Source organism: Melanotaenia boesemani, chromosome 5 (genome assembly GCF_017639745.1).
Source record: "Melanotaenia boesemani isolate fMelBoe1 chromosome 5, fMelBoe1.pri, whole genome shotgun sequence".
In the NCBI taxonomy this organism is placed as follows: Eukaryota; Metazoa; Chordata; class Actinopteri; order Atheriniformes; family Melanotaeniidae; genus Melanotaenia; species Melanotaenia boesemani.
Genome location: NC_055686.1, coordinates 22,259,192 through 22,283,170, shown reverse-complemented (window position 1 = coordinate 22,283,170; position 23,979 = coordinate 22,259,192). Strand labels below are relative to the sequence as shown.

At 39.4% G+C, this 23,979-nt stretch overlaps 1 protein-coding gene across 4 annotated transcripts in view; it reads left to right on the top strand.

Annotated features, from left to right (window-relative positions):
* pcdh7b (protocadherin 7b) overlaps nt 1-9,348 on the top strand; it is a 106,793-nt gene extending 97,445 nt beyond the window's left edge. Inside the window, exons 2-3 of one of the 4 annotated variants that reach the window (XM_041986478.1) lie at nt 5,859-5,877; nt 7,051-9,348. In XM_041986478.1, coding sequence (XP_041842412.1) covers nt 5,859-5,877; nt 7,051-7,523 — 492 coding nt within the window. In that variant the 3' untranslated portion in view covers nt 7,524-9,348. The remainder of the gene's footprint in view (nt 1-5,858; nt 5,878-7,050) is intronic. The other 3 variants (XM_041986479.1, XM_041986477.1, XM_041986480.1) reach the window with 3 other exon arrangements.
* The last annotated feature ends 14,631 nt before the right edge of the window (nt 9,349-23,979 follow it).

The window sequence follows — 23,979 nt, the reverse complement described above, 5'->3', positions numbered from 1 at the left end:
CAGTGTTGCATTTGTGCACCACGGCAGAGCGGCTAATTCTAATCCTTACAGTGCTTGCAGAGTTTAAGCTCGGAGCGTCACTCTGAAGAAAACACACATAACACACGCATTTTGTGCTGTAATTGGGTGTTTTTCAAGCATAAATGAATTACATCCACAAATATGTGAGCTGTAGCTTGCAAAGGTGATTATAGGTGTAATGCTCCAGCAATAATATGAAAGTTTGACAAGAAAATCCCTTTGTTTTAAGATTCTGCGGTTTGCTGCACATACGTTAAAGTGTTTTTCTTTCTTTTTTTTTTTTGGTTAGGTGTTGTTTTAGGAGCCTTATTTATGTGTGTGTGTGTGTGTGTGTGTGTGTGTGTGTGTGTGTGTGAGTGTGTGTGTGTGTGCGTGTGTTGCAGGAAGCCGGCACTATCACTCTTATTAGGAGGGTGGATGAGTCACTGTGCTTCTCTCCACATCATCCTGCTGTTGTTCCCATTATATATGAGGTTGAGTCAGATGTGTTCTCAGAACTCGGTCTGCAGCCTGTAGATGCTCATGCATGTATGCTTGCATGCCAGAGAAGAAGAATGCATTTTATTTATTTATTTATTTATTGGTAAACACAACAGCAGCCCTCTGATATAGGAGGCTCCACCTGCACATGTATGTGCACATGAGTGGTGTGTCGGCAACGGTGTGCATGCAAGATGAAGGAGCATGGAGCGTGACATGCAGGGACGCTTTATTTATGGGGCTTTGACTGCTGATTGTTGAAATGGGCAGGGAGAGGCAGAGACCTAGAGCGAGAGGACACGAGCGGAGGGTTGGTAGAGTGCAAGCTGCATTTGATAATTGGCTGAGAGCTCGTCACCAGAATGAAATTATGCTAGTTAATCTCCTTTCAATTAATTACCTCAGGAGCAGGCTGCAGTACATTTATTATTCCAGAAAGAGTATTGACCCCGCTGATAGAGTAAAACCAGCCATATCAGTCCCATAATGCCTACTTGCAGTGTTATTGTAATGCTTGGTAGTGTATAGGCTGCAGGGAGCAGCTAAAACAGAAATCGCCCACCTGTATATAGTCCAGAAACTCCTATAAAGACTAAATAGACTCATGTGTGTTTAATTATTTATTATTTATTTATATTTTTTTGCCCCACACAGAAGTGCAGGCATCTTGGAAAGTGAAGCAAAAGAAGGTGACAGCTCATTACAGAACTCGATCAGGGCTCCATGTCTTTCTCCTTACTTGCACTCCCTCTCTTTTCCCACCGTGCACCTCTCCAGGCATGCTGGGGGTTCCAGATTATTCCCTTTTTTCCCTTTTCCAGGTAGTAAATACTTCAAGAGGCTCAAGAGGTACGGAACAGATCAGGAACTGCCATATTCAAGAGCAATTCTTCAGCCAGCCTATGAGAAGCAAAAACAAAACAGAAAAGAAACAAAAAGCGTTATCAAAGGATGTTTGTTGTGACAAATCAGGAATTTGGGTCAATTAGATGTAAAACTGCTGACGAAAAATGATTTTATTTCAAATACAGCAATTAGAACCAATGTAAAATCAGTTATTTTACGCTCCTTCGATCCAAACGACCTCCTGCTTGCGGGATTTGAGCCGGGTAAACAGAGGTTAGATGTTTGAGGTGTAGATTTGACTTCTGTTCTGCTGAGAAAACAACCGCTGCTGACATTAATGCCATCAATTAATTCTTTTCATAGCAGGACTCGCTATGACTTGCATTTTCAAAGGTCATCGCTCCCCAGGACTTGCCTTTTGTTCTCACCACCCCCCATCTTTCCTCCAGAGCATCTCTTCCATCCTTCCTTAATTGTCTGGCAAACATCTCAGCAAGAGAAAGACAAATATCGCTTTTTCCTGTGGATACTGTTCTGTCTGAACTCGCCGTCACTGTGTTAATAATTCAGCACCTCGTCTTTTTCTCGCTGCTCCTTTCTCTCAGGAACAACTCCTCCCTCACCTTGTTTTCTCCTCTCAGGCAGTTCTCAGTTTTCCTCTTTTTATCTCTCTCTCTCTGTTCCCTTCTTTTAATTCCCCACAGCCACCTTTAGTCATATTCAGCAATGCAGAGTGTCTGCCCGCCTGTCTGTCTTTGATGCTCCGGACCTCTTGGCTCTGAGATGTTACCACAGGGGTCCATGCAAAGTGAGACAGCTAAACACATGGAGTCAGGCTCTTACGCCGTAATTAGTTGGCGAGTTTCATCTAATTAAACAGGGATCCCATCATGGGAGAGAATGAGTAGAAGGGGAGAGCTATAGCACTCTTTGTCATTGTTTTCTTTTTGCTTAAGTTTTGGCCTCTTTTTGTTTTATCACTTTTCATTTGCTTTTTGATTTCTTCAAAATTTCTTCAAAATATTTTGAAACATCGCCCCCCCCTTACATGAATTAATATTTTGAGTTCCTTCCTCCAGCCACATGTAGAATAATTTTTCTTAAAAATCTGTTCAAAACTCATAAATGCAAGGCAGTCAAAAGCTAATTTCCAAGGCAGACTAACTGATCTCACACTCTCGCATTTCTTCACCTGGAAAACTTTCTTCATTTCTTGTCTTGATCGTTTTGCTTTCAAATTGAAATCATGCGGCGTCGTCATGGGTGTAAATGGAATTTGGAGGTTAAAGTGTTCCTTTTCAGCCTTCTTAATATAAGGAATGAGATAGAGGCATATTAGATTAAGTTAGTGGAGTGGTGAGTGGCGCCTCACATCTGGCTACACAAAGGACCTCATTGTCAAAGGGCTAATTTGAAGCTTTAACTGAGCTAAATCAAGCTCCTTGGACTGATAGGTTAATGTGTGCATGTCTAGGCGCACGTGTTAGCAGGATTTATTTACAGCACAGTGCATTTTATGTTATCAGTGTTGTGTTTACCATCACACTCTTGCCTCTTGTTCCTCTTCTGTCCTTACATATTCTCCTTCCCCCCTTCCTGTCTTTGCTAATGTCCTTAATTCTTCCTCCTCTCCTCTTCACTGCTGTCTTTTGGCTGTGCGTTTGGCCTGTGACGGCCCAGAGGCAGCCATGCCGTCTTCTCCATTCAGTCTGGCGTTTTTTTTTTGTTTGTTTTTTTTTTCCCAATGCCCTGACCCTGCTATACTCAGTGCACACAGTGTCCCCTCCATCTCCATCTCCTTTATTCTCTTCCTGTCACTCCCTTCCTTTTCATATCATTTCCCTTCCTTTCTTTGCTCTGACCCCTATCTGCTGTCTAGCCAAGTGCAATGTCCATCAAAGACACACCGTTGACGTTTAAGCAGAAATATGCATGCTGGCACATAATTTCTTCCCTCCATCCATCTGTTCGTCAGCTTTTTGGGTTGAATCTGAGGGCTGGAAATGAAAACGGTCACGGAGCTTCGGGCTGCAAGTCAGTGGCTCAAAAATGAGACTGCTGGTGATGTAGATTAAATGCAGACAGGCAAGTGAACTTGCTGATGTGCCACAGAGAAAACATGCAATACAGCACTATGACACATGCCGACACAATGAACTGTAATCGTCTAGAAATGTTCACACAACAGACATCAGTGTGCTTATGCCTCAGAGCAATGACAACCTAACCCTTCTTTTTTTTCCCTCCTACCACTGAAATAGTAAATGCTAAAGACACCACATCAAATTGCTACTGTTCCCAAGCAGAGGAGGTTTTTTTTTTTTTGTTGTTGTTTTTTTTTTTTCTTCCAAGTATCCAAAATGTAAGCTAGTCAGCTGAAAGGGGGACTGACTAAAGCCAGCTAAGAAAAGCCACAGCTCAACCATTGCTGCAGCTGGCCCACTTTCAGCCGGCTTTTTCACACAGATGAAGAAAGTAGTCGTTGCAGACTTCTTGAAATCTTTAAATGCTCACAGTGTGGGGTCTAATATCTCAGAGCTCTGCTGTACTGTGGCATCTCAGTGTAATTATCACTGCAGAAGTGCAACCACATCTTTGCTCAAGCTGCAGCTCTTCTGTTCTGCCCATCACCCCTCAAACTCAAATGTCAATCATTTCTTGGTTCACCATCACCACTCCTTCTCTAATCTCTCAGAAGGCTTTTTTTTTTAAGCAAATCTAAGAGGGCTATTAGTTTCTTTTATGGATAGACCTGCCCTCCTCTTGGCTAACAGCAGTGATTGTTTGTGACACCCATACTATCCCTCTGTGTTAAAGCTCTGGCCCTGCAAATAATTCCTGAGTCCTGGGGACAAAACCTGGGCCAGAGAGTCCTCTTTGTTTGGCTCTCAGCGTAGTAGCAGAGCCTTTTTTTAACATTACAGAGTGACCCAGTTGTATTGTGCTGTATTGTGGTTGGTAGTGTGGGCTTGCAGGATGTTTGTGCATATGTAACAAAAGTCAGCTCCTTGTGCTGTGCGTGCTCTGAGGGCTGTTCTTTGAAGATATTTTCTACGTCCTGATTTCTGAACTGGGTCTGGAAAGGGCCTATGGATATGTATGGAAACGGAGTTGCATGTCCTCTCCTATTAAAAAAAACTTCTTTTTTTTAATAATAATAACAGTTATTAACAACCTTCTTTTTATTGTGCTAACTTACATCATTAGATTCAAAATAAGTTTGAATTAAGCTTGCCAGAAGGACTTTTTGAAGAGTAATTTATTTTGCTCTTGATTAAGGGTAAAAAAATAAAGAGATATGAGGTGAACTGGGCTTTGAAAGCATACTAATCCATGCTGAAGCCAAAAGCTAAAGGACAGATGGATTTAAAAGTACTTGAATTGATGGCCAGACCTCAGAAGGAGGGGATATGTTTGAAGACAAGAGGGGAGAAAAAAAAGGCATTTTTGATTTGGAATTGCAGGCGAATTCATTAGCTCTGTGGGAAATGTCCTTAGTCTCAGCAAGCCTGCAGAGTCAGTGGAATGTGGCTTAAAAACCGGCTTCCTTTCGGCATGTGCAACACACAGAGAACAGGCTAACTACCTCTGCATCGTACCGTGCAGGGCAGCAGAAACGATTTGCCCAAGGAGATGGCCGTTCACCAATGAGAGCTGAGGGAAGTGAGACACAAGCAAAATGTTCTCTCTGTTGTATTTTTTAAAACTATTTTGTTTGATTTGTTAATATGGTCGGACTGAGGAGCCAATTAGAAGAGCATTCAAGAGCAGGGCACGGACACCTCTAGAAAGGCCTGGGTGGGTAGCCTGATGGCTCAATCCATGGTGGAAATGATGGAGGTAGTCCGTATTTGTCCTGTTGATGGCTGTGTCTGTCATTCTGAGGCTTAGAAAAGGAGGGGGTACATGCTGTGATGCAAAGCCATAGTTGTCATTTTCATCACATCAGCTGGCATGTTAAATGTGACTGCAGTTACACCTCTTGATTTTGCTTCATTTTTATCTGTTTGCAAGTAATCAAACAGATGGATCTTTGGGATTTTGGGTTTGCTTTAAACCAAAAAGAGAATGTCCCTCAGGCATTGGCAACTGTTACAGTAAAGTTAAAGTAATTTTTTTACATGAAAATTGAGTCCAGTTGGCTAACATTTGCAGCTGTGTAAGGAAGGAATGGTACTCTCAGTGTAGCATTTACTGTTTTGTGGAAAATGATTTGTGAGAGAAGGGATTCATTTAATTAAAAAGAAAAAAAAGAACACAATTCAGCTGGACCTTAGAGGCCTGTCATTCTCCTTCTCCTGTCTCCTCTTTCTTTGCTGTCCTTGTCTGGGATGCATTGTGTCCTCAATCATGTGTCTGCTCTGCATAGCATTTTTTTTTTTTTTTTTTGGTGCTGTTGTTAACATGTCTTTTAGTGTCTGTGTTGATCAAGACTTCTCATGTAGTACATTTGTTATTGTAGAAGTAAAGACTTGAAGAGTGATTTCTGTTCTATTTGTTTTCTTTTACAGGAGATAAAGAGCATTAAAAGTAAGCCATGGTCCAAACTCTTTGTTGTTTTTGTTTTTTTGTTTTTTTTTTTCTTTATGATTTTTTTTTTACTCTGGGCAAAGGCATGCTTTGCTTGCTTTGCACTCACCCTCGCTTCTGCTTGATTTTGCTTTTCCATATTTTGCATCAGGTCATGAATAAATAACATCTAACATAGCATCCCTGTAACACTCATGATAACTCTGGCACTGTCTAATTTCTGAGCATTTGGACTGTTGAGCAGACCTTTTTTCCTTCCCTCTTTAAGAGTTTTGGTTTGTATCGTTGGTTTAAATATCTTTCACATGTCGCGCTGTCTAACAATAGACATTGGCAGTAGGGTATCTGTCTAACCTGTTGTCCTGATGTGGCATTGTAAGCACATAATTTGCTTTCTACAATAATGCCATAGACTTAGGTAATCTGAATCCGCCGCTCAGCTAGGTAATTGGCTAAGACCACTTATAGTGGATTTAAGAGGATATCAGAGCGCTCAAGCCCAACAAAGCTAATAAGCTACTTAGATGAGGATGTGATTGCCGTCTGTCAATCAGCAAAATAAGAAAATAAGGTGTTGATGGTGCTCCCATCTCATAAACAGAGCAAGAGCGAGCCCAGTTGTACATTTTAAATTTTAGATGAGGGCGAGCTGAAAACACAGACTGACCCTTTCCCTTCCCCTCTCAGAGCACAAATGCATTTTAAAGCATGACATTATTTCAACTCTGCTTCACGCCACAGTTTTTAGTTGGAGGCTGTTATTGTAGTCAGTAGTGTCTTCTTTTTATTGTTGCCTTTTTTTGTTACTCTTTCTGTCATGTGGTTTGGGTTCTGCATGAAACGCAGTTTATTTGGTAAAAGCTTTTTTGTATCTACCAGTGGTAAAAACAAGAGCTTACATGAGCTGTGGGAATGAATGCCTGGTAACATTTTTGACCAGTTTTATTGCTTTTTACCTTCTCCATTAACATTTAGATGCGATGATGACCTCATTAGGGAGAAAACACAGATTCACGCATCTAAAATAGCCAAACCATGTGACACATACCACAAAAAACACTTAGTAGAAGGAAACCTTATCATTTTCATTGTTGGTTTGTCATTAAATACCTCATGTTAATTAAACAAACTGTAAATATTTACTTTTTTTTTTTCCTTTTCTACCTCTTGTAGACTCCCGGCCCTTGCCTGACGTAGCCATGACTGGCAAGTGCACACGGGAATGCGACGAGTATGGCCACTCGGACTCCTGCTGGATGCCTGTGCGCACGTCGCCGGAGCGACGGCCATCTAAGTCAACAACCAACCCCCAACAACCAAAGCTTTCCACTTTCATGACCGCCAATGGTGGCGGCAGCAGCAGCGCTGAGCAGCCCGGCAGCCAGGAGACCCTCGCCATGGCCGCCATGGCCAACGGAGACCCCACCGCTGCTCACATGATGGGAGACCGCAATCGCAACCTGCTCAACAAGAAGATGGCCTCCTCCTCCTCTTCCTACGAGGCCTTCGGTTCACCTTCCTACAGCTCGCCGGGAGGCGGGGAGGAGGTGCTGGGCCACCCCACTGAGGAGATCCCCCTTGCACCTACTGGGGAGTACAAGCCCACATCTTGTGGTACTCTGACACGACGGGAGGTGTACCTGTGAGCTGAGAGGTTTCCACACAGCTTGTGTGCCACCACACGTGGCATTGAAATACACTTCTAAGCATAGTTGTTTACCCATCACCATTAAAGCTCTAGAAGATTTTAGCCACTCAAAGTAGGACTAAACTTTCTCCGAAGACCTTTACAACAACTCCCCTAATGAAAAATCTGAGTGGACAAATAAACATTTTTAAAGTGCTAACCCCAGCTTTGACTTAGAGGAAAAAAGGAGGAGGAGGAGGAGGAACTTTGAGCAAGGCTGTTCTATTGGCAAGTCGGGCTCTTGGGACACAATCTGCTGCTTGACAGTCAATCTGTACAGTAATCAACTCATTTTACATATATAGAGCACACGCATGAGTCATCCCTGTTCTCATTGAAGGCCCCCTCCCCTTAAGACGACACTGTACAAAACAGCCCTTTTTTGTTTTTTTTTTTTTTTTTTTGTTTTATAGAATCAAAGCTGTACATCTCAACTGTTTTGACTTTGCAGTGTGTCTGAATTTGCCTTTCTTTAAAAAAATTCAGAACAGTGCAAGAGTATGTCCAAGAGGCAGTGTGGCCAGAGACACAAACTGGATTCTTGTGATTTATCAAACTGACCATGGATTCTGTCACCTATGGCATTTATGCTTAAAGTTACAGATCAAAAAGCCAACTGCATATGTATCATGTAAAGATAGGTAGGACTAAGCTTTAAATACTCTGTCCTCTTCTTGATCTGGAGACTCTTGGATAGAAGTGGGAGCTAGAGGAATTTGCTGCAACATCTGTTTAGCTGGACTGCAACCCCACTCGGAGCCTATGATGAACTTGTAACGACTGATTCTAACCAACAGTGTACACACTTTTCAGAGGTATCACTCAATGTACATAAACATTGGACCTCAGCGACAGTGTTGACTGCTCTCATTCCTCCCTTTCCTTAGTCTCTCTTTGTCTTTGATTGGTGACATCAAGACCAAAACCCTCCTGAGAAATGCAAGATCTTACACCGACAACTGCATTAACTGGAAGAGCGTGGTGGTGTTCAGTTTTTGGATCGCCTGTGTAGAATGGTACATTTGAAACCAAGCTGTAACACCTATTTTGCTCAAATGAACACACACACATGCAGAAACAAATCTATTTCATTAAGGCCAGTGGCACTGCCATAATGACTGAAAAATTCTTGGTAAGCACAGTGTCTGGCTTTAGGTTACATGTACACAGGTGAAGTTGGAATTTTATGTGTATTAGGAGTGTGTCTGTAAAAGTGCACCTTTGATAGGCTTAAGAGGGCATAAACATGGCAAAGTTGGTCCTAAAACAGCTGCAAGGACAGTCTTTTACAGCTATTTCCTTCCCTTTTTCTTTTCTTTTTTTTATTTATGTGCGTGTGTAGGACTGAGCAATAAATTTCATAATGTACAAGCGACTAACAAGCATCAGCTCCTATTTTACGCCCTCTCTCAAGCCTTCAAGGTGACACTAGTCACCACACTCCTGTCCAAGATTCCTTTAAGCACTCGTAGTTGTTGCTTTGCGTAGCATGAATGTAAGAATCAGCTCAGTGGAGAACAATCACAAAGCGGCAACGTCTGAATGAATAGATACCAGGAGGTGTTTGGATTACACGCTGAGAAATTTGGTGTCAAAGTGAAAAAAACCAAAGCTTCGCAAGCAGGATGAAGCGTCCCAACCCACTTCTCACACACACACACAAAGAAAAATAGCTTTCTTAGAGGACTTTGCTTTAAGTAAACATCACATGGAGAATTTCTTTTTTCTGTTTCTTATTTTTTTCTAATTGAAAGATTGAGCTTGAATGATAATGTGATGTTTCAACAAAAACACCCATCACATCCTCAGAGCTGACGCTTTACACACAGACACATTATAATGTTGAGATGTTGTGCCTCCCTGTCTACAGTGTTTTAGTTTCCTTTTTTTTATTTTCAGCTGCAGAGGCACAAAATCTCATGACTGTAATAAAGCAAAAGAATATCAGATGCAATGGAACTTTTTTTGTATGTTAGCAAAACCCCTTTGGTTTAACCGGAGGTGCTTTTTCTGCACCCCAACAATCTATAGTCTGTAAGTACTACTCGTTGTTTGAAAGAAAGTGCTCCTATACTTATCAACTGTATACATGAATATTACTTTTTACTGCACGTTTAATGGGAACTTACTTCACTTAATGAGAAGGAAGAGGAAAAAAATCTGTAAAACAAAATGTACAAAAAAATATCCCTGTACACATGGAAATCCATCTTGTTGCTTGCATTTGTTATACCTAAAAAGACATTAGTCATGTAGTACAACTTAGTACATCCATCAATACCATATTGTTAATTTATTTGTATTTGTTTCCTTTTTTATGCATACCATATTTCATGATGGTCTCTTATACTCAAAGCCCTTCAAGATCTTTCTTTTATATCAGCTTTATGCCATTCGATTACACATTTTTTTATCACCCTCTTGTATCTTGCTTTTTAATCTTACATGCTGATTAGTTACACTGTAACAATCAAAACTGTGGAAATGATCATGACAATGTATTATGTGTTTTTCCTTTTTTTTTTTTCTTTATCTGGTGCCACTTTGTATATTTAGAGTGCTTCTGAAAAAAGAAAAAAAAAATACTAGAGTGAATGCAAATATGCAATTGTGCCTTTTTATACCAATTGGTATGATTAAATGTTGGTTTGGAACGGTGCATAAATGATTACGCTGACATGCTCGCAAAACTAGATGGGGTGGCATTTAAGGACTGAAATACATTTGCATATCTAAGATGAAATCCCATGATGTCAAAGGCTTTTTTTTTCTCTCTTTTGGAGGACGACCAGTCAAATGTCAGTGAGCCTGTAGGTCTAATACTCAAATGACTATTGTTCACTTGGGGTCAATTATCTTGTTGAAGTATCCATTCCTAGCTTAGTGCATTACCAAATGAATACAGGTACATTCAAAAGTTGCTTGTTGGTAGAAATAATAACGATATAAAGGGTTTTTTTTAGTCGTGTTTTGCTCATGTACATGTGTGACATCAAAGGTCAAGTAACCTTCTTTGTGCATGAAACAAGCTCTAGGACTGAATATAAAAGCTTTGAAAGATAGAGGGCGGGAAAAAAAAAAGAAAAATTAAAAAAAGAAAAAAAAAAGAAGCTTGAAGACATTTGACTGCTCAGAGTTGAAGGAACCTAGAGATAAAAATGCTAATGTGACGGTTTACTAGGAGGGATGGATAAGGGAAGGCTGGGGGGGGTGGGGCTGCAAGGGAGAGCAGCTGACAGAGCACACACCTCAGGATGTGCCTTGCCACACAGCTCACACACAGATCCACAGCGTATGCATGTCTGCAGATGATGAAACCCTGTCCTACAAATGAGCGCAGTGCAGGGTTTGCTGTGATGTTGCAAGGTGATGCTTTGAATTTCTACATCAGATAAGGTGAAAACAGAGACTCTGCGAAGCGAGAAAGAGGAGAAATAAAAAGAAAGATTGCCATGTCTGCTCTGCATCATTCCTGAGTGATGATAGACTCGGTGGCTTGTTAGTTTCTGATACACTGAGGCAATGGCCGCAGAAATCTAGGCAATAGCAGTGTGCTGAATTCCTTACACTTTGACAGAAACTTTGAGTTTCACCTGCCAGAGGTGTGTGTTCAGTTGGTGCTCTCCTCTGTCCGAAAAGCATTCACAGTGTGTAATGAGATTTGTAATATTAACCATTACTATTTGTCCTGCGACTTGGATGTTGATATAGAAATTGAGGAACAAATTAATCATCGTTTAATATGAGTCACTATGCACGCAGCTTAGCTGAACATGGCAAAGTGTATTGAACGCAAGTCCACTTCTATTTATGAGATATTTTACATAATTTAATTTGCTTTTGTACAGGTTTGTGTAAATAAATTGCTTGTCATTTTTGTCTCTGCAGAAATTAAAATATAACATGGTAAAACAGAAACAGTGTTATTTTTTTACATCATTTTGTGTCTAAATGTTTATTCTTGTTCTCATCCTTACTGCATTCAATGTGAGACCATTTCCTGATATGCTTTAAAGAACATCATTATGGTACTACCATACCTCTACTTAAACAATTTTGTGCTTTGTTAAAATCAGTTATGATAATGCCCACTCATCTTACTGAAATCCAACATTTACAGGACAGCTCTTAACAAAAGCTCTTAATATATGAAAACACTATTCCAGCTACTTACATGCAGCATTAATCTTATTATGTTAACTAAACCATTAAATATCCTAGATTAAATATGCTAATCATATTCTAATATATGTATCTCCATTCTGCATTTAACCATTTAATTTTTTATTAAAGCTGGAGTAGGCAGTCATTCTGTGATGTCAGTTGGGACAAAAAAGTCATAATAACATGTCAACTTATTGTAATTCAAGTGGTCCCCTTGATGTGGCGTGGCCAACGATAAGAGCTGTTTGGCCATCGCAGGTCATTTTTTGACCAGATCATATAAGGAAGTGTACAGAGTAGTTTAGTCACTATGAGAAATGAGTGCTGAATGAGTAACAGGATTCGCATGTCAGACTGTGGGGGTTCTATCTTTTTAATAAGCTCATTTGGACCCAACTGTTCAAAGGACTATCTAAGGTTTTTGTGGATTAGATCTCCTTGATGGTCAAGGAGTTTTTCTGTGGAAACTGAAGGAAAAGGACACTGAAGTGGCAAAATGGCCAGCCAAGTTTATTTGAATTCCTTTATCGCATGAAGGCTTGGTAAACCCCATTCTTAATTGTTTCTCCAGTCCTCTGGATTTCGTTTTGAGTTTTTAGAAGCTAATGCTAATGACTTTGTTTCAAGGGTGACGTTTTACTGGTATTCACAAGGTTTTTAGTAATGAGGGACTACTATGCTTGAATGTTCAAAGTAGCACCCTACATTTAGAATTCATGACTGTGGTGTGTAGGGAAAATGGCTTCAATAGTTATAGGAACTATAAAATGCTCCTTGAGTAGAAAAGCAACTAATGGTGACCTGTTTTTAGCTAGCATGAAACTCAAACTTGTGCTAGGTGCCCGTCTGTAGAGAGGGGCTTACAACAGAGAAAAAAGACAGAGATTCCTTGCAAGGTATTTATTGTTAATGCACTAGCAAGCAGCTTTACAAATAGCAAAAACATTAGCATTTATTTGGAGCCATGTTTATGTCCACTTTCCTTTCTGTGTAATCAGCACAATTTAAACTCTTGTTTGGTCTTCACTACCTCTCTGACAATAGGGAGAAGGATTAGACAGTTTAGGCTCTAAATGTTTCACCACATTCAAGGGAAAAATGATCTGCAGGGAGTGTGCAGTGGATTAAATCTGCCTTCATGACTACTTTGAGGCTACAACTTTTTAGCATGGTCCTAATGGAATTTGTGGGTAAAGGTTTGATTGTAAAATGTTTTGAGTATTGGAACCAGAGGTGTTTTGTTAAAATGGGACGCCACCCTCACCGAGAAGGCTACCTCTCTTAAATATAAATCAATTAGATAATGTAAAATTATTAAGTTTGTTAAAATTGATTACTAATACAGTGTACCTGCTTGTGGTTGGTTGCTAGTCTGCCAGTGTTTACTGAGAATTGGTTGTTTTTGGGTAAGTTTCATGGGAAAGGGGAGCTGGATAATTGCTTCATCTGTGATACTGCGGGAATTACCGTAACAGGGTGTCTGTTTTTTTTTTTTTTTTTTTTATGTGCAATGAACAATTGACCTGATTATTTCATTTTTAATGAAAAACTTCGTCCATGGCAGGGTGGGGTTGTGTATGAGGTGGTCTTTAAATGCCACATGCATTTTCTTACACCATCTTGATCAGCTGTTAATTATTACTGGAAATGCGGAAGTGTCAACTTTCCACTTCACGCTTTTCCACTTTAACTATGCCCACCTGAAATGTCTAACCAATCACACAAGAGAAAGTTCTGCTTGGCAGATGTGTGAAAAACAAGCTGCAAGAACTACCAAATCGGAGCTGTGAAAACAAAATGAAGTAGTTTTGTTCTCACGGCCTTGAGAACAAGAATAGACTTCTCTCTTCTCGCAGTGTATGTAACAGGTGTCAAGCCTGAGGTCAGGACCCTATATACAAGCCATCTTGTTGGTGCCCTACAAAGACGTGATCAATGATTCTGATGCCTGCTTTACCCATTGTATAAGACAATCAAAATAAATACAATCTTAGTTCAACTTATAAGTGGCAAAATGGCTTCTCTGACCATAGTCCTGGTTCATCTGGCAGACACACATCTGCATGACTCACACTTTCACTGTCTTCCTGTTCCTTTACTTTCCTCAACCTCCTCACTACATTCAAAGCAACCTTCACTTCCCATTCTTATCTTGCATCTTCTATCTGCCACAAAGAGGACAGACCCCATACAAGCTAGATCAATACAATCTTAACCTGCCTATAACATACAATACAATAGAATAAAAGCTACGTGATGTGTTACATTCTGTCATCTGAATCTGATGATTGGTTGAAAACTAAATAACTAAACATAACTACATGGGGCCAGCTTGTGTCACATCCTCAGTTCTATCATTTTAACTTGATAATGGATCTGCTGCTGCTGAGACTGAGGACCATGTTGTTTACAATGTTAATCTTTGCTGAAAGCTTCAATATGTATCTTTGTTTTGCAATAAACCATTTGCTAGGCTACAACAACAAACACACAAGTCATGTTTTGTATTGTACCTCATGCCTGACTGGAAACTGATTGTACTCTGTATTTTATAACATGCAGGCTGGACAGCTTTCTGATTCCTGTCTGAATTCATAAATGAAGTAATGCTGTAATAATAAGACAGACCTTTTTTCAAGATGAGATATTTTTCATAAAGTATTAAATCTAACTCATATGCACCAACAGTAGGGTGCCAGTTATTCATCATTCATTGTGCTCTTAAAGTTGGAAAATTCTCCTCTGTTTAATTTGATTAATTTTTAAAATGATGGTAGATCACTTATCAACATCAGGGGTCTGGTGCATTCATTCTTTCAGATAATGTGATGACAGTGGCATCTCCACAATCCACAATGGAACATTTTTTTATCGCAAGTTCAAAGAAGATCAAATGATTTGCAGTAACTTGAATAAATGTCTGACAGTGATTAATCTATATTGTCCCTAAATGAATCCTAACATGTTGCCTTAACTCAAGACACATGCTGATATCAGGTTCATGTTCAGGTTACTTTATTTGGACCCACAGGTAGATATGTTTTGCATAATATATAACATGCAGTTTGACACTCAGGTCACAGGACAGAAGAACCATGAAACACATGCCCACAGTGACACAACGTGCTAAGCAAACAAAGACAGAAGTTTAAAGTGCTCGTGGTTCCAACAGTAAAGCATAACAAACTATAAAAAAGCATGAGACACAAAAGGGGTGAGGCACCAATCAGTCGATTTGACCACTTAACTACTGGATTCAAGAAAGCTTTATCTTTCAAAGAAGTGTGACCAAACCAAGACACCAATGAAAAAGAAAAGACTGGTTCAATGAAAGCACAAAAAACATCATCATTATTGTTTGATCAACGTGAAAATTAGACAGTTTCCTCAAACAATTTAAATGCTGGTGAGGCTTTGTTTTTTATGACGGGCCATTTGAGACATTATTCAGAATTACCCTCTCACAGACACGTGAAATTTAAATCATTCACACATCATACTGAAACCTCTCATATGTCATACTGAAATCATTCACACATTATAGTGAAACCTCTCATACACTATATTGAAACTGCCTCTTATATACTATACTGAAATTTCCTCTCATATACTATACTGAAATGGTCTTATACACTATACTGAAATGCTCTCAGATACTATACTGAAATGCAGCTCCCTGTCTCAACCCTATATTACTGTTTTCATTTGTCAGTGTTTAAGTCAGTGTTGAAGCACCGTGCTTATGTAACTGAGATAGTAACTGTGTTGTTGTATTTATAACATTATATTAAAATTTGTGGCCGGGACACGGACATTTTCAGCTTGTCATCTTTGCAGAAAGCATAGCAGGTGTAGCTTCTGTTCAATGGCAGTGGGGTTGTTTAATTCTAATGATGTGGTCATGAGTTTATGATGACTAAGTGAAGCAGCTGGCTTCTTCAATACTATACTGGCCTCAGCAGATACTATTAGAAGGGTTAGGTCTAACACGACAGCAATCAGATAACAGACAGTAGCAAGTCTGAAGTCTTAAGTTTTGAATCAATCATGGTTCCAAGGTATTTATACAGTATGACTAAAAGTAAACAGACCTAAAGTTGAAGTGTCATTTTAAGTACTTTACTAACAGCTCCAGCTGTTTTCTGAATAAGAGTCTAAAACTTGTTATAGTACTTTCACTTTTTAAATGTTTTTGTTAACATTCTGCATTAATAGGCATTAACGTCTGATGGGCCAGGGCAGGATCAGACAATGACTTCTCTAGCAAAGGTGAACATCTCCTGCTCTGACTGCAGATGTGAGTGCTTTTGGACAGGGGAGGGGCCTGTGACAGCACCTGCTGCTCACTGAAAAGAAAAAAAAATTATGTGCTTTCCCGTCAGTCTCCGAAAGTCTCCAATAACGGCATAAAAAGTCACAGGATTTGTCACTAGTTGCTTTTGTGAAACAGAGTTGCTAGAGGGGTGTGAAAACTTGCTAAATATAGGGCCAACACTGAGTTAGCCAAGCTCTGACATGTGCATCAATGTAATCAGTGTACCAGGATATTGTGCACTGACAAACATTCCATGTTGTTTGGAATGCAAACTGTGACTGCATGCATAAATGTTATAACACGTTCAGTTTTTTGTAATTAATTATTTGTAAATAATGCGTTAAAGTCCCATCCCTAATTATTATATTAATTGATAGAAAAAAAAAACTTTTCATTCCAGGATTTTCAAGGGCCCACACCCTTCAGTGCGACCGAGGTAAACAGCACCCTTTTCCACCCAGTCCAGTGCTAATGCCTGATGCTTCATAAGCAGAATAACCTTTATTGTTATTGTTTATGTGTTTTGTATAGCTGAATCTGAAAAATAAATAATACAAGAACAAAAAAAAAAAGAAATAAAGTTATGATGATTGAAATACAGATTACACAAAAAACACATCTCACCCCCACCACACACATACAAACACAGAATTAGTTTTTTTTTTTTTTTTGGTCTGCTACTGCTGATTGAAATAGTATGTTTGTTGCAATAACTAATGATAAAACTATTAAAAAGAATAAGTTAGTATCAGATAGAGAAGACCATTTAAAACCACAACAGATTAAGTTTGAGTTCTTTTAGTAAGATGTACAGTAAGATGTACGTTTATGTGTTCATACCATATGAATTAATGTCTGATTGTTTGTTTATGTGCATGCCTTCATATCTATCTATAGTCCACTATGGCTTTCCTATCTTGCCTGTGTGTCTTGGTTGATGAATGAGGCGATTACAGTCTAGGTAATTAGAGATCCATTCTAATTCATCCCCTATGCTCTGATTAACAGCATACTGCAGCTTCTCCTACACCCTAAAACCAGTAATGGTGTCATATTAAGACCATAATGCAACGTTAAGGGTAAAATTACTTCTCTAAAGTGCTTACACCTAAAAGTTCAAGAATTTGAAGACAATTTTCCTCTGAGCTGTCAGATAAAATATTGTTGTGTCATCTCATTCTCCCAAATTGTTAACTGGAGAAAGAACATTGTTTTCCCACAAAGCTTGGATGTTTTGTTTATGTACGATTTCAACTGGAAATTCAGTAGTGTCACAATTATTTTTTCTGCATGTTTGTCTTCAATAGATGTCACTTCTAAGCAATACTGGGATTGAATCCTGTTGATATGCAAATGGTCTTGCTCGTTCTCTTGTTCTCTCTGAAGAATTTTGAATTGCCTGGCATGGTATAATCAGCGGGTAGCATTAATTTTTCTGTTGAGAGAGGGAAAATTAAGACAAATTAGAATGAATCTGAATGTAATTAATGTTTATGCAATGCATACAAATGAAGTGTTTGGGATTTTTTTTTTTATGAATAAAACAGTGACTGAACATTATTAATACTATAAGATACTGGATCAAAAAATGACTAGCTGCACTTACATCCCTGACAGCAGGAGGCAGCAACAAATATCAAAAATTTCAAACCTTGAATGAGACTGTATGAATACTGAAAAATCATTTCTTTTTCATAAAATATATTTAACCTTTGCTATTTATTCTCAAGGGTGTAATTTATGATATATATTAAACACAAGATGGGAGGGGTGGGGGGAATGTGAGCTGTTAAAAGTTGGAAAAATCCTCATTTGCATTTCCTGCAGCCATTAAACAGCATAGACTTAATATTCAAATGTTAAAATTAAAATAGTGCTTTCCAGACACTTGTATCCTGAATGCAGCCTTTAAAGCTAGGCTGCCCCAACGCATTATCTGGGAATAACAACGGCTTGCTGAAAATTGTAGGCATTTGTTACAGTTGGAAAATCCCACAGAAACCTCAGCTTTTAGCTTTTTATCTGACCACTTTACCAAAAATACATCAATAAATTAAAAATGTAAAGGCAATAAAAAACAATGCTTTTGTAGTACAGAGGGGGAAAAAAGTTCCGTTATTATTTCAAAACAACTATTATGTATAAACTATTATTGCTTAATCAGCTATTTCTTTGTCTATTTTAAATCAAGTTACCCCAAAATAGTGTGTGTAAGGACTCATTTATGCTCAACATTGAATACGCATAGGCATATTAAAAGAGCCCTCTGTTCATCTTCAGCTTGCAGCGTATCTACAGTAGACATAGCATATGGAGCAATACCACCGCAAATCATGGGGAGAGTGTTGTGCAATATAGCTCACATGCAACCAGCAAAAGGAACAAAGAAGAAGCTACAATATGTCTGCGCAGACCACCACCATCTACTAAGCTGCCTCTTTTTATGCCTCTTTCTGAGAATAAACATTATCATGATATTCTCCATTGTCATGCCACATAAACTAATATTAGAACTCAGAAGTGAACTCTACACTAGTGCAGTGATTCCCAAACTGGTGCCCAGCCCACTGAAGGGTGGCAGAGTTATGATAGGGGGCACAGTTAAGCTGAATAAAATGTATAGTTTTTGTGCTACTGGGAGAAAAATGGACAAATTTGTGAAAGTACGGAAAAGGCAAACAATGATGAATGAATAACAGATATGAAAAAAGAAAGAAAGAAAGAAAAAAGAAAGAAAGAAAGAAAGAAAGAAAGAAATTATAACAAGGCATATCTTGCCCTGACCAAGTAATGGTCAAGTAATAGTAATGGGCAATGGTGGGTAATGAAGAAAGATGACAGTGTGTCATATCTCTCAAAATATAAGAATCTGACAGCAAGCCACTTGGGGACTTCTCATCCTGAACACCAAAAGGCCATTGATTACTTTAGAAATAAACTACTTAACAGTGATATATAACAGAGTTGTTTTATTAAAGCAGCATTCGTCTCATCAATTTCTCAACTTATCAAGTACTGTGTAATTTCCCAATCTAAAACACTCAGACTATAGCAGAGAATTTGATAGTTCCTTCCACCACTGATATGGTTTAAACTATAATCAGTGAAGTAGCAATCAGTAAACTTAAAACTATTTCTTTATCAAACAAGACTGTTAAGCGGAGCATTTCTTTGAGTTGGGTGCTCGGAACCACTGTCTTTTAATCAATCAAATTAGACAAGTTTTCAATTAGTACTTTAAAGGGATTTTAAATCTGTCATTAGATCAATGTGCAACACACTCACATACCCCCCTCCCACACACACGCACACATAAACACACACAAATTACATGTAAATGTACATGAAAGATAGACCTTAAAAATGAGGGCTTATTCAGCAATTTTCTCTTAAAGTTTTTAGTTAAAACACAATAGTCCATCTTGTTTTCAGAATCTGCTGAGACACAGGAAACTAATCCCTTTGGGAAACACAGGTTCCAGATAATTTGCCTTTTCTGCCCCAGAAAAGGCAAATTATCTGGCAAAAAAGAAAAAAAAGCATGAAACTCACTTTGCCTGTTTATGAGCTTACATGCTGAAAAACTGAAAGCCTGTCGCTTTAGGTCAACATAATTACCCCTAGCACATTTCCACCACTACCTTTCCATTAAGGTTGTGATTCACCATGCTCAACTCACCCGGGCCTTGAATGCGCTGGCAGCTGTGAGCCAATTCCCACACTCAGGATGACAACAGTGGTGGATACTGGGTGCTATTTGGCTTTCTCACCAGCTAACTAGCATAACCACCACAAGCCTTGACTTTAGATGTATGATTTTTGAAAGATGCGTTCTTGTTCTCTGTTCTGACGTCAATATTATAAAATTACATAAAAAAAAAAATAAAAAAAATGCAATGCGTAAACACCTCTTGTAATATGTAGGTCATACTGAATATGTCTGGCAAGCAGGACAAATAATGAAATCCTGATGCAAATTTGCTGCTAATATGTGTGTGCCTTAGCCAAGTGGTATAATACTGTACTTTCTCATAACGAATGTGCCGCTAAGGGCTCAGAATTTGCTATACATGAATTATGTTCTGTGCATTTTTCATGTTTCAACAGTAGAAGATGATAAAAGAAAATCCCCCTAAGCAATGGCTCCTTTTACATTTTTTTTTTTTTTTTGCAATGAACTGCACCTCTTTTCCATTTCTCACCTCTTTTCCATGCAGACCCACAGCATGACAATGATTCAGATGTTTTCTCTTACTCGTACAGTCACTGAAAGGTACTTTTTTTTTTTTTTTACTTATTTTATATTTTAGTGAGGATTTAATTGAAATTGTATTTTGACAAATAACCATTTAATGGTGTAAAACAGGCTATTGTGTGAGTGTGCCTGGGAGTGTGCGATAAGAGTAACAGTGGAGGAGAAGCAATGACACTTCTTTTCTAAAGACTGACTGGAGACAGAAGAGGGAGACAGCATGTGTGTGTGAGAGAGAGAGGGAAGGAGAGAGACAGAGAAGGGAATTTAGAAAAAGAGTAAACAATAAAACATACATTAAAAAAAAACAAAAAAACAAAAACAAATGATTTTACCCTTCGCTCACACTCTCACAGTAGCACAGTAAGCCCTACCATTTTCCACACACTTGCTCCTCCATGTATATTCTGTGTCTGTCTTATCAGTTAACGCTGTGTGCTTGTCTTCTTGTCTGCGGCTGGGAATGCCAAGCATCAATACACATGCTGCATGCTTTATGCAAGGTTTTGGCGAAGAGGCAGTTTGCATGTGTTTTAAGTTTGTGTGTGAGTAAGATGGAAGGGGAAGAGGGGGTGGTGGTTAGCTGGGACCGCCATATTGTTTTATCGGATGCTAGCAGTGTTGCATTTGTGCACCACGGCAGAGCGGCTAATTCTAATCCTTACAGTGCTTGCAGAGTTTAAGCTCGGAGCGTCACTCTGAAGAAAACACACATAACACACGCATTTTGTGCTGTAATTGGGTGTTTTTCAAGCATAAATGAATTACATCCACAAATATGTGAGCTGTAGCTTGCAAAGGTGATTATAGGTGTAATGCTCCAGCAATAATATGAAAGTTTGACAAGAAAATCCCTTTGTTTTAAGATTCTGCGGTTTGCTGCACATACGTTAAAGTGTTTTTCTTTCTTTTTTTTTTTGGTTAGGTGTTGTTTTAGGAGCCTTATTTATGTGTGTGTGTGTGTGTGTGTGTGTGTGTGAGTGTGTGTGTGTGTGCGTGTGTTGCAGGAAGCCGGCACTATCACTCTTATTAGGAGGGTGGATGAGTCACTGTGCTTCTCTCCACATCATCCTGCTGTTGTTCCCATTATATATGAGGTTGAGTCAGATGTGTTCTCAGAACTCGGTCTGCAGCCTGTATATGCTCATGCATGTATGCTTGCATGCCAGAGAAGAAGAATGCATTTTATTTATTTATTTATTTATTGGTAAACACAACAGCAGCCCTCTGATATAGGAGGCTCCACCTGCACATGTATGTGCACATGAGTGGTGTGTCGGCAACGGTGTGCATGCAAGATGAATGAGCATGGAGCGTGACATGCAGGGACGCTTTATTTATGGGGCTTTGACTGCTGATTGTTGAAATGGGCAGGGAGAGGCAGAGACCTAGAGCGAGAGGACACGAGCGGAGGGTTGGTAGAGTGCAAGCTGCATTTGATAATTGGCTGAGAGCTCGTCACCAGAATGAAATTATGCTAGTTAATCTCCTTTCAATTAATTACCTCAGGAGCAGGCTGCAGTACATTTATTATTCCAGAAAGAGTATTGACCCCGCTGATAGAGTAAAACCAGCCATATCAGTCCCATAATGCCTACTTGCAGTGTTATTGTAATGCTTGGTAGTGTATAGGCTGCAGGGAGCAGCTAAAACAGAAATCGCCCACCTGAATATAGTCCAGAAACTCCTATAAAGACTAAATAGACTCATGTGTGTTTAATTATTTATTATTTATTTATATTTTCTTGCCCCACACAGAAGTGCAGGCATCTTGGAAAGTGAAGCAAAAGAAGGTGACAGCTCATTACAGAACTCGATCAGGGCTCCATGTCTTTCTCCTTACTTGCACTCCCTCTCTTTTCCCACCATGCACCTCTCCAGGCATGCTGGGGGTTCCAGATTATTCCCTTTTTTCCCCTTTCCAGGTAGTAAATACTTCAAGAGGCTCAAGAGGTACGGAACAGATCAGGAACTGCCATATTCAAGAGCATTTCTTCAGCCAGCCTATGAGAAGCAAAAACAAAACAGAAAAGAAACAAAAAGCGTTATCAAAGGATGTTTGTTGTGACAAATCAGGAATTTGGGTCAATTAGATGTAAAACTGCTGACGAAAAATGATTTTATTTCAAATACAGCAATTAGAACCAATGTAAAATCAGTTATTTTACGCTCCTTCGATCCAAACGACCTCCTGCTTGCGGGATTTGAGCCGGGTAAACAGAGGTTAGATGTTTGAGGTGTAGATTTGACTTCTGTTCTGCTGAGAAAACAACCGCTGCTGACATTAATGCCATCAATTAATTCTTTTCATAGCAGGACTTGCTATGACTTGCATTTTCAAAGGTCATCGCTCCCCAGGACTTGCCTTTTGTTCTCACCACCCCCCATCTTTCCTCCAGAGCATCTCTTCCATCCTTCCTTAATTGTCTGGCAAACATCTCAGCAAGAGAAAGACAAATATCGCTTTTTCCTGTGGATACTGTTCTGTCTGAACTCGCCGTCACTGTGTTAATAATTCAGCACCTCGTCTTTTTCTCGCTGCTCCTTTCTCTCAGGAACAACTCCTCCCTCACCTTGTTTTCTCCTCTCAGGCAGTTCTCAGTTTTCCTCTTTTATCTCTCGCTCTCTGTTCCCTTCTTTTAATTCCCCACAGCCACCTTTAGTCATATTCAGCAATGCAGAGTGTCTGCCCGCCTGTCTGTCTTTGATGCTCCGGACCTCTTGGCTCTGAGATGTTACCACAGGGGTCCATGCAAAGTGAGACAGCTAAACACATGGAGTCAGGCTCTTACGCCGTAATTAGTTGGCGAGTTTCATCTAATTAAACAGGGATCCCATCATGGGAGAGAATGAGTAGAAGGGGAGAGCTATAGCACTCTTTGTCATTGTTTTCTTTTTGCTTAAGTTTTGGCCTCTTTTTGTTTTATCACTTTTCATTTGCCTTTTGATTTCTTCAAAATTTCTTTAAAATATTTTGAAACATCGCCCCCCCTTACATGAATTAATATTTTGAGTTCCTTCCTCCAGCCACATGTAGAATAATTTATCTTAAAAATCTGTTCAAAACTCATAAATGCAAGGCAGTCAAAAGCTAATTTCCAAGGCAGACTAACTGATCTCACACTCTCGCATTTCTTCACCTGGAAAACTTTCTTCATTTCTTGTCTTGATCGTTTTGCTTTCAAATTGAAATCATGCGGCGTCGTCATGGGTGTAAATGGAATTTGGAGGTTAAAGTGTTCCTTTTCAGCCTTCTTAATATAAGGAATGAGATAGAGGCATATTAGATTAAGTTAGTGGAGTGGTGAGTGGCGCCTCACATCTGGCTACACAAAGGACCTCATTGTCAAAGGGCTAATTTGAAGCTTTAACTGAGCTAAATCAAGCTCCTTGGACTGATAGGTTAATGTGTGCATGTCTAGGCGCACGTGTTAGCAGGATTTATTTACAGCACAGTGCATTTTATGTTATCAGTGTTGTGTTTACCATCACACTCTTGCCTCTTGTTCCTCTTCTGTCCTTACATATTCTCCTTCCCCCCTTCCTGTCTTTGCTAATGTCCTTAATTCTTCCTCCTCTCCTCTTCACTGCTGTCTTTTGGCTGTGCGTTTGGCCTGTGACGGCCCAGAGGCAGCCATGCCGTCTTCTCCATTCAGTCTGGCGTTTTTTTTTTGTTTGTTTTTT